The sequence below is a fragment of the Homalodisca vitripennis genome, chromosome 6 (assembly GCF_021130785.1).
Source record: "Homalodisca vitripennis isolate AUS2020 chromosome 6, UT_GWSS_2.1, whole genome shotgun sequence".
Lineage (NCBI taxonomy): Eukaryota > Metazoa > Arthropoda > Insecta > Hemiptera > Cicadellidae > Homalodisca > Homalodisca vitripennis.
Window position 1 is genome coordinate 91,563,762 of NC_060212.1, and position 12,581 is coordinate 91,576,342.

Sequence of the window (12,581 nt, forward strand, 5' to 3'; positions counted from 1 at the left end):
CGACCTTACGAAAATACCTTGCCGTTCAGGAACCAATAGGCCTAAGAGACGTCAATCTTCGATTAGGTCGGAAAAACTATTTTCCCGGCAGAGACGGAAGCTGAACTTAGTGAATTTGTTTTGCTGCTAAGTAGTCTTTTTTATGGTTTAACACCCAAAGAGCTTCGCCGAATTGCCTACAGATTTGCTGAAGACAATGGTCTTAAGCACTCTTTCAACAAAGAAACTTGTCTGGCAGGCAAAGACTGGTTATATAGCTACTTGAAACGCAACACAAACCTGAAGTTACGCCAGCCTGAAAACACAAGTCTTAACAGAATTTCAGCGTTCAATGAGCAAGAGGTTAAGATTTTTTTTGATAACTTGAAAGCAGTGATACATAAATTTGAAATAGACCCCCACCGTACGTACAATCAGGACGAAACCGGTATATAACAACCGTCCAAAAGAAGTGCCCAAAAGTGTTGGCACTAAAGGGTGCTAAAAGAGTAGGTGGGGCTACTTCAGGGGAAAGGGGAAGAACAATCACAGCAGTTTTTTTGTGTAAGTGCTGGTGGCCACTACATCCCACCATTGCTGATATATCCACGCAAAAGAATGACCCCCAACCTTCAAGTGAATGGACCACATGGTGCACTTTACTGCCTCTCTAACAACGGCTGGACAAACTCGGAGCTGTTTTTTGGAGTGGCTAGCTCACTTTAAAAAACACTCACACCCTACACCCGAGGATCCTGTTCTTCTAATCCTGGACAATCACAACAGTCATATATCCATACCGGCCTACAAGTTTTGCAAAGACAGCAACATTCATATTGATATCTTTGCCCCCTCACACGTCCCATCGGCTTCAGCCACTGGACCTGACTTTTTTCGGTCCATTGAAAAACGCCTTGTATAGAGAATATGATCTTCATCTAATGCGATCCGGTCATGAGAAGATAACCGAGTATGATGTTGCCGGACTCCTTAATCAAGCTTTTATAAAGGTAGCTACCATGTCTAATGCTGCGTCAGGCTTCCGTTCTGCTGGGATTTTCCCTTTCAACCCTGATAAGTTTTTTGACAACGGAATGGCTGAAATGCGCGACTTGCCTATCCCTCCAGTAGAAGGAGTTCCAGAGCATGAAATGCTACACCAACTAGGATCACTGTTTGTCCAGAAAAAACACTCCCTTCCACAAGTCAAGTGTCAACACCATCAACTTTCGGAAGTCCTCAGTCAACTGCAATTGCACCAAGTCTTTTTGATGATCCGTTACCGTGCACATCGACCAAAGCTTCCAACTCCTTTCTGGCATACGCTCCTTTCTTGAGTTCAAATAAGAAGGTTTTATAAGCCTGCAAATCAGAAAAAACCCAGGGAGAAAAACAACATTCAGAAATTCTAACTAGCACTCCAGTTAAAATAAAACTAGAAGCTAATGCAGAAAAGAAAAACTAAAAGAAGAACTGAAAAAAAAGAGACTGACCAAAAAAAACCAGAAAGTTGTTCAAAGTTTAGCTTTGTCTCCTAAACTTAATAAAAAGCAATGGGCCTACTGCCAGTAAGGTTAAAAAAGACCAAAGTTAGGCCTTATCACAAACTAGAGAAAAGCGTTTGGGACACATCAGATGAATCAGACATAGACCCTTCAGCCATCTGCAATGATGACGAGTTTTGACGATTGTAGACAGAAGTGTAATCGATCTAGACGCAGTTGAGGGGGCGCCCAATGAGTTGTGGTGGTTTTTGTGGAGATCATGGAAAAGACAGGGAACTGTGGTACAGATGTATATTGTGCGGAAAGTGGTATCACGCAGCATGCACAATGAAAGAATCAGCTAAAGACTTTATTGCGAATTCTGTAAATACTAAAATAATTTTTATCCTCTTTGTTTAAAAAATTATCTCTTTTCATATTAAAAATATCTCTTTTGTAACCAAAAACATTTTATATAACCATTTTATACTTTATTCACTATAATGTTTTACTTACACACTGTATAATAAAGTGTTTTACTATAAATGGTGACTTTTATTCCACATTCCGATATGTGCTCAAAACGCGCACCATTACCCAACCCACTGCGTACCATTACCCTACGTTTCGGGCAATTGTGCGCTCTTGCATACTCTTAGAAAAAATAAATGTATCATAGTTTGCCTTAGGGTATTTTATTTTCAAAAAAACACCAGTGTATAGTATGATAACCACTTCAACTTTTGGTGTAACGGATGACACAAAATAAGCCATTAAAAAAATATGAAAAATATTTTCCCTTAGGTGCGCACAATTCCCCCACTCTCCCCTACATTACATTCCTTGAATACACAGAGCGAAACAGTCTGAAATCTATTTTGGGCAACAAATGCGGAAATCTAAATCTGTCCACCACATTGGATTTATAATTATATTTAAAGGCATAACTTTGAAACAGTGCGTTGTACTAATATAGTTTTCTTTAAAACACTTTTATACATTACATATTTATTTAACAAATGTACTAACTAAATGTTCGTTGCTAGATCGTTCTAACATTTTATTTCGGACCATTCAAAATTATTTAACAAAATTTTCACTAAAACATCACTAGCAAAGCGAATTTGCTGGAAAACATAATTTACAGCAATCTGATATCAGGTGATCGTGCCGAAGTGTAATTAGACAGCTGATTGGAGAAGTTGGTACAACTGTCAGGACAGATGTCCAGACATACTCGGGAGTGTTGAGGATTGATTACAAACCTCGTTTCTGAAAATTCGGTCTGACACTAGTACTGTTTGGTTGGTATTTGAAAAACACTCTTATTAAGTTAGAGTATTCAATTTTTAAATAATTTAAAATATAATAAACATAAAATTACATCAAAATTTAATTGAGTTATTTAATACACAATTATGTTCTGCATAATTATACTATAATACACTTTTACACATCATTGCTTCTGAAAAAATGTTTGTTATTGAGGTTTTTTTTTAAACTATCATTAATAAATTTCGATTAGTTTAACAAACACAGCTTGAAAAGCGCAGATTATCATCATTGCTAGACAAATAAGATTATGTACTAGCATAATCTAGTGATTTCGTCATTATACTTTAAACAAAAATTATAAATTAATAATGACGTAATTGGGGACGATTTATTTATTTTGAACTCACAATACGATAAGGAAGAATTAAACCTGAGTAATATATTTTTAAAGCCCTTTCAGTGGAGCCAGACGTCAGAGTATCGGAGGCCAGACGTTGTCTATTTTTCAACACAGAGAATGCTTGTGGTTTATATTCTGAACAAACTTATAGGTCGGCATTTAATAAAGTTGTAATACGCCATTAGCTCCCTCAAATTCAAGAGAGAGTCATTAGTCATTGAGAGAACTTGTAAGACCTACAGATAAGTATAAGGACAGGCCGCTCCAAAGTTCAACAACATAAAAAAAAACAAAAAGTTAGAGAATAGCTACAAATCTGGTTCTTAATTAGATGTACCACATGTTTAGATGTATTTTAATGTAGTAGAGATCTTAAATATCTAATGGATAACCGTTATTGCAATTTGTATTCAATATTAAATAATTAACATTTGAAAGTTTTAAGTTTAGTTATTGGATATTCTCTTTTAAAATATGTTCGAATTTGTATTACATAAAGAGTAGTGTAGTTATATTCAAAACAGACCGAGTATAAAACAATATTACAATTTAGTAGCAAATTATTAAAAGTATTGATAACATTAATGTTAACAAAATGTTTATTTCGTATTTAATTTATAAAAATACTCTAAACATGTTTTATTTTTGGATTCGAGTCTGTATTGCATTGTATCATATCAATTCTCTATGTATAGGTGTAATCTTTACAACTCACCCACAGTTTTTCGAACCCTGCGTTCTTCAGATGTCAATGGGTTATCATTTAACAATACTAAAATCATATGAGTTATGAATTCATAGTTGCACATATATGGTAGGAAAATTTGATAAGTAAGTATGATAAGCGTATAAGAAATGTGTGGAAAAATGAAAGCCTTTGATAAAAATCTAAAATAAAATGAGTAATAAATTATGCTATTAATTGATTTTCTCAGTAAGTGTTAAATTAAACGCTATAAATTGGTGATTTGTTGAGCTGTCAGAAACGGATGCAGATGTAGGCAGTCGTGCCAACTGTCACCAGTTTGTTAATCTGTCGCTTCTCAAGTGTAAATAAGTTTACACCGAGTGAGTTTCTAATTATCTGCTAGTAAAGATGCAGTAGAGTGTTTGACGTCACTCACCACCTGCTGGCGACAGCTGATTCTGGTCTCTCTCTAGAGTTACTGTCTCTCTGTGGCGTTCAACACTTATTTTTAGCTTTAGTGTCCGTGCTTGAAAACTTATCAGGTAGTGATACACAATTCCTACTGATATACACCCCTACGTGTCTGTACTATAGGTTAGTTACTGTAGGTAATACCAAAACGTTCAGAATAAACATACTTTACAAGTAATATATTAGAGGGAGGGGGGGGAGCGCCGGTTGCCTTATGATCTATAGCGTCGGAGTTGACGTTAGACCTGAAATAGAGATAGCGTAGGTTGAAATTATATCTAGTACCGTTGCAACAGATAACTACTATTATAGACCTCTATTCCTTTTTCTCTTTTATAAGATACAACTAAACCACAGTTAGTACCATAAAACTAATAACCCACTTTCGATTAATAGTAATGAAGTTAAACAAATAATTCTTTAGCTGAAATCCTGAAAATAAATTTATATTTCATTTAAACCCAACCAAAATAGGCAAGGGGATCGAAAAATACAAGGTAAAATTAAATATAAAAAAAGAAAGGATTCAATAGATGTACTCTACAGAATCGAGAGAAGCACCAATTATTAGAATACATGGGTATCACGAGAGGCCGAAGTTTTCATAAAACGACATTTTTAAACGGCAAAGACACATTTAATTTCCAAATAAAACACTTAGTCAAGTTTGAATAATATATTGGTAGATTCTTTGAATCATGAGACTGTATGCCCTGTTATCTTACTTAACTCTTTTCAATGCAAACGTGGAAAAAACCGAAAGAACGCATTTCATTTCCTTTTTAAATTAAAGTTATAGTTTTATATTGGTTTACGTACTACTTTATATTATTAATAAGATCGTATGAACACAAATACGCATAAAACAAACATAATATACTAACTGAAATTGTAGAAGTTCTTTTATTTATATTTCCATATGTCATTGCTCCTAAAGAATGATAGGGTTTTTACAGTTTGAAAAATACAATCAAATTTTAACACAAAATTTTACACAACACACATTTTCATTAAGAGTATTCGTTAATAAATCCCAAACTACAAAAATAAATTAATTATAATAAGGACCGTCGTAACACCTGTCACCAAACAGTTTGTTAATCTCTCGCTTCTCAAGTGGAAGTAAATTTACACTTAGTCAGTTTCTAATTATCAGGTAGAAAAGATACAGTAGAGTGTTTGACGTCACTCACCACCTGCTCGCGACAGCTGATTCCGGTCTCCCTCTAAATTTACTGTCCTTATTGTAATGTTGTATACATACAAGGTGCCTAAATAATACGGAACAGATTTTAAATTAAAACTGCGAAGATATTATACTGATCAAAAGAATTTTCTTAAATTCGTAGTAATTTACATATTTAAATCACCTTATTATTGAATTTGCAGGTCGTTTGCCAGACCTAAAATTTTCACTATCCAAACATGTATATTGTAGGAGCATAGTTTTCCATGTATAGTGCACTTCCAAAAAATTAAGGAATAACCTTTAGTACTTAGTATATTGTTTGAAATCAGTTTTTTATTTTTTAAGCCTTATATTGGTAAGACAAGCACGGGATACTTTCTTTTTAATTTTGAAATTCTTAAAGCTATTTCCTTTAATAACATATATTATTACAAGTTTTGTATAAACCCTAAGGTTTCATGATGGAAGTGTTTTACAAATATATAAGTAAATATAGTAAATATATTCAATGCTTTTCAGAATGATTTTGTTAATATATTTTTAAAAGTATTACGAGTAGAAACATGCCAACCATGAGAGTTAATCTTGTAACAGTAACAGTGAAAGGCAAATAAGCCTCTCAACTAATAATGATCAGATTAAAATTTAAAGCTGATATCAACATACAGAATCTTTACCTTTGTCCCGACTACGCTGGAAGGGATATTTATTCATCATACATTTTCAGAATTGGAACAATGTTCTAAATAAGGATTCGTAAATTAGCAAAGTTACCAAAGTGTCAGAAGTATTCAGTGCTAAAATAAATTACTATTATCAGCTATGAAAATGTATTCTTTAATGGAATATGACCCTCTGTACTTCGGTATAAACAAAGATAAGTTTGCAAGAATAATTAAGTGGACCAAAATAATTGTGCTAGGTGATTTGGTTGTGAACACAAAGAAGGAGTTTCCCCATGGAATTCGGGAAACGACTCTAAATCACTGCATAATAGATTAATTTTACATTCGATTGTTATACTCAGGCCTATATTCTGTGCTGATATTTGAGATTAGATATTTATAAAACAGGCATACACGCTTCTTACTTAATGCATGTAATTGACAAAACAAAATAAATTAATCTTAAATCAGCAACAATTCAAAATGTGCCTCAGCATGTAGGCTAAGCCCAAAGGAGTTATTTTTTAACTAAAAAAATCTACTATTATATTCGTAATAGTTTTTGGGCGAGAGTTCAAACGGTTCCTTGGTATTGACACTTGAGATATAAGTTATTTCAACTAATATTTCTAGAAAGACTATCATTTTGTCTGATCGCTCGTAATAATTAAAACATTTGGTTATAACTTCAACATAATTTAAAGTGTTGAACAAATATGAATTTTGTTTATTGATTAGGCTATAATTTAAGATTTTTATTTAATAAATAAATATTTTATTAATACAAGGCCTCCAGTTACAAAGTTGGAGCAGAAAACAAGTTGGCAAGCTGAATGGAGTGGAGCCAACTATATCCGTTCTTGGAATTAGCTGGAAATAAACTTCATTTTAGTATTTGGAAAGATTTACTCTTCCACTCTGGAATAGATGATGGTACATATGTTCTGGTATTCCCGTGACTACAGACAGTTTTCATTAGTTTATTAAGATTCTCGTTTGAAAATCGCAAGTTTCCTACTATTAATCTAAGTTTTGAAAAATTGAAATAAAACTAATCGTTTTTACGTAAAACTTCTTAGGAACATCTAGATACATCTGATACGCTAATTTCAGAAAAACTAAAGATCTGCCTGGAGAAAACAAATAACATAAGGATCAGGTGAACAGGTACTGTACATATAGAGCATCTTCAATAAAACTCACTCCGGCCTGGGTAGTAATCTTGAAGTATTCACTGTTCAGTCGAAGGGCGTATAGCTTTGCATTAACACAAAATATAATGTTCAATTACTAAGTTTTAGACAGTTTAGTACGTCACATTCGATAGAAGCTACTCTCCTAATTGCTGTTGAAGATATGAATAGTTTAATATTGTAGTATCTGCTATTATTCATCATAGGTATCAATACAATAATCCAGAATGTTGGAGTATTGACATTTATCGGCAGAACAGCTGTTTACTGGAAACAGTAAATCTAGATTTCCGTGCTTATTAATGACCTTACCAACAGAAACCGTTTGTAATGCCAAACGAATGAGAACTGCTATAGTGTTACTGAGTTATGTTATGGGTGCGATCTATCCTCTTTTTTGTAAACAATTAAGAATAATTTGCCTTTATTGGCATTAATGAAATATTTTGTTCACAAACGTTCTCTTTGGTAAAAGCTCAATTATTAGTTAGTTTAAATAATAAAGTTCAATACTATAGCTGGACCAAAGGTCAGATTTATTTATGTATGAGGCTTGCAATAAGTGATGAGTGAGATGATATAACAATGTACTCATATGTTTTATTTTCGCAAAGTAAAGATATGCAGAATTAATTTGTGAAATTAAACTAAGGAACAGTGTTCGTTCTAAAATCTATGACATTGTAAGTAAATTAGTCATAAGAGCTTTATTGTCAGGTATTCTCCACAAGATTGTTCAGTATAAATTGCCTTGAATAATTTTGAATACTTACTTTGGAATTAGAACCTTGTTTGGTGGTAATTCACTTCATTTATTGAAACGACGTACACGATACGTCTGGAAGTGACAATGAGAACTGAAAATAGTGCATTGACATTAAAAATATAACGATAGCGTAGCAATATTTCTTCACTGAATATAATATCTTTTATAACTGCTAGACATTAAGTTAAGTTAGAAATGCTTCTTTATAGCAATACTCTCATGAGCAAACTAACAACCATAAAACATTTCCAACACAAGTAAATCTTTATATATATATATATTTCTTGTGTGCGTGTGTATGTCACTGAACTCCTCCTAAACGGCTGGACCGATCTTAATGAAATTTTGTGTGTGTGTCTTTAGGTGGATTCGAAAATGGTTTAGATTTAAAATCTGGTTCAATTTAAATTGTTTTCAATCAATATTTCATTTCTAAAGTGTTTATTTATTTATTTGTTTACATTCCAACGGCAATACACCAATTTACACTTTACAACAAGTTGATGGCACATGTTAAGAAGAATAAAAAAAATAGTAGCAGTCGTGGGACTGCCGATAGAAGTGAAAACGGAACTATTAAGTTGAGAGTAATTAACAATACGTTATAGTAGCAGTACATCCGTAATTGTAAATGTGACGCGTTTTTAATTTTCCAATTTTAAAATCCACGAAAAAATATTATCAAATAACTAGAAATCTATTTTACCACGCTAGTAAGATAAATCTTATACCGTAATAATACTCATTTCATGATGAAGAGGTTAAATATTAAAAACATAATTAAAATGAATAATGCTAAATTTTAAATACAAATATTCGTACAAATATTAAAAATGTTTAAAAATATATTCGTTGTTTTCATTATTCATTTATCTGTATAAAAATATGTTGTAATTGCTCAATATTAATAGTTAGTTAAACATAGAATACAAGTGAGTAAACACCGAGTGAACAACAGTGAGTTGAACACCGTTGTAAATAATACAGTTATTGCTACGGATAAAGTATATAATTGCAATAACAATTAAAACCGACAATATTTTTAAAACTAATAAATTAGTTAAATTAACTTGGTTCTTTCGTAAAGGTATTTTTATTGCACAATAAACTAATTTATTGAGTTAATACGGTATCCGTGAGCCAATGCGCCAACTACAGTTCCGGCAGAAACGTTCACTCATCACTTCATACGCTACTACAGGCTAAACTAAACTTCCAATAAAAAAATGATAAATTACAAAAAAAATATTCATCTATATTCACACAACTTTCTCGCTGACAAATTTTGTCTGGCCAAAAAATAAAAAAAATCCTCGCTTACTACTTTTTTCTTGTCATTGTAAACGCTATGTAAAATGTAAACAATAATCAAAATTATTTCGAAATTTTTTTTAATATTTAAAAATGTAACCAATAGATTGCCAATATTAAGAGCTTTAATTTGACGCATCTTACAGAATTGTACGACATTGGCTTCACTTTTAAATCGCGAGAGGAAGCCGTAAAGGTCACTGATTTTTCGCAGTCTGTTTTCACACTCCGCCGGGACAGTTTTAACACAGCGAGACTGACTTTTTCATGCAGGTTAGTAGTCCGCGGCCAAGTCTACGGTTAAAAAACACAGCGAGACTGACTTTTTCATGCAGGTTAGTATCATTAGCATGTCGGTGACGCGAACCGAGGATTTTACCCTCTACCAAAACGCTCAACGCGCCTAAAGAAAGTTTTCACTTCAAAAAACAGCAAAAACTTAACGAGTAAAACAAACAATTGGATATAACAATAGCTATGCTACAAGATGCTTAACTTTACTGTCAATGCAATGCCTTACAACTAAATCTGACATTGAATACTTAAATACTTACTCAACGAAGATATCCGACAACTCTGCCACAAATGCTAATAATATGGTGACTAGAAAGTACTACGAATCAGATAACAAAGATAACAGAAAGAACAAAAACAACGGACTTAATAATAACCATAACAAATCAAAAATAACAGAGCAATGAACAACAAACGAATAAATAACAACACTATAGAATAACAAAACGATAGAGAATGTGATTAATAACAAAAAAGAAAATGCAATAAGACCATGATTATGACTAGAAGAGATGACTAATGCAGGTCTGGGCTGGAGTCTGTAGCAATGCGTTTGATGGCTCGAAGGGATGTGGAGAAAAAATCCACAGACGAGCAAATGCCGTTGCCGAGTCGCATCAATCGTGGGATGGGACTATGTCGGAGATAGTTCCTGGCGGTATGACTCAGCTCGAACAAATGCTGCTGCATTGTTCCTGTGGGGATGCGAAACCGGATCATTTCAAGTAGGCTGGAGTAATTGATCTGGCAGTTTATGAGCCTGTACAGGAAGGAGATATCAGCAACTCTTCGTCTGCACTCCAGACTCCGAAGACCATACGCAGCCGACAGCTCGTCCACTGAGACGTCAAAGTATCTCATCCCAGAACGGCATCCCAGAAATCGCACAAAGCGTCTCTGCACTGACTGGAGCTGTTTGATATGTCCATGTTGGTATGGGGACCAGACCACAGAATAATACTCCAGCAGCGGGCGAGCAAGTGTCCTGAACATAAGGGCAGCAGCGCCGGTACTCAGCCCGTGTTTAACTGTCCGGATGATGAAACCCAATGACCTTGAGGCTCTGGAGCAAATGTGGCTGATGTGGGAGCCAAATTCGAATGACGAGTCGATTAAGACGCCAAGGTCCCTGATTACCTCACATCTCTCCACTCGTGTTGTAAGTGTTGTTCATTTTGGAGTGTTTTACCTTCGATCCGGCAGACTGCGCTACGACACGTAATACAAAGTGAATGGATACTTAACAGCTGTTAATGATTTCAGCTGAAGTTCATCAAAGAGGTACAAACATTTGTTTGCATTTAAAATTTAGAAAATTATTATTGTGAAGTGCTCTTGATCAGTAGTATAATGCAGAATGCAATGACGAAGTTATTACCTAATTTTAAATTTTGTTGCAGCAATGATCAATTAACTATCTACTGCAATGAAAATATTATTAAACGCAGTTATAAAACCACCACATTGTAAAAAGCCGTGAAAGCTTGCACATAAGGTACTCGAATTTGGATAAATCGAAGGTAAATGAAAAAGCTGAAAGAAGACGCATTATGATCGAAATTGGTTTTCGTTGATACATTTTCTTGATCGGAGCACAATACAAACTCCACAATTATACGGGAAATATCTTAGACAGAAAATTAATTTTAACAGACCGAATTTGATTCTTTATAATCAAAATATTTTATCGAAATTTATCCATATAAATTAACTGACCTGAATAACTTATCAACATCACTAGCAAAAACCACGAAAGACAGATGCAGGAAATATGGTACACCTTCATAATGCGCCCAAGAGGCTCACGAAGGAACGACTATCAATTATCTCAGGAGTGTTTAGAATGCGATAGAAAAAGAATACGTGAATGTGGTGTACTGTTTTTCAACAGGGAATTGCATGCAAAGCCGCGGGCAACTGGATAGTATAATTGTAAAAACGTAAGTTGAGTAAGTTTGAGAGGTACAATAAGTTTAAATTGCATTTGTTTGGATTAATACCACAAATCTCAGATCCAGACTGAGAGAATACTCAAATGTTTTTTTATTTACTTTTATATTAATTATCCTGTTGTTTAATACCAATATACAATTTTATTTTATACTATTAGTTTACACTTTTAAGAAGAATAATATGATGTTTACTATGGCAATTTAAGTTTAGAACTAAAAATAATTTTTACTCTTTATAAGTATGTTTTGTACCTAATACTTGTGGGGACTTGGTAAGCAAACTTAAATTGAGAGGCCATATTCCATGAAATATATCCTTCGTTACATCAAAACATTAATTTATAAATTGCATAAACAAGCTGTTGGATCACTTCATGTAAGATTTCGCTATATCCATAGTAACATTTTATCCACTAACCTATGGTCGCCAAAACCACGCTACGACGAATAACCTGAAATTTAATTGAAACCAATGAATAGGGAAAAAATTACTTTATGATATTATTTTAGTTTTAAAATTATAAAGTAGACTGAATATTCGGAGGAATACGTACATACTAGCTGACAATTAAACTCAATTCAATTCTTCTCGTCACGGACCTATTCAGTTGTATTTTAAAAATTGGTTTAATAACATATGGTCGTTCAACAATGCAGCATGTATTCATTATTAATAAAACATAAATTTGTTGGATCTTTGACATCCAATAGATTTGGAAGATGATACTCAAAATTGAACGTTGCCATTCCGATTGTATGTTAATATTTATTTAGAAAACTCTAGAAGTATCTTTAAGTAACTTTCTTACTATTTCAAACATTTTAATAATATATGCCTTGCACTAGGTGGTAAATGTTGCCAAACCAATAATATTGTGTCAAATGACATTGTGACAGTAAATATAGATGAAGAA

The 12,581-nt window shown here is 33.4% G+C and overlaps 1 protein-coding gene across 1 annotated transcript; it reads right to left on the bottom strand.

Moving 5' to 3' along the window:
* Window positions 1-10,231: 10,231 nt before the first annotated feature.
* Window positions 10,232-10,708, bottom strand: LOC124365467. Its single transcript, XM_046821449.1, has one exon. The coding sequence runs from the start codon at window positions 10,706-10,708 to the stop codon at window positions 10,232-10,234; it is 477 nt and encodes a 158-aa protein (XP_046677405.1).
* Window positions 10,709-12,581: the final 1,873 nt, after the last annotated feature.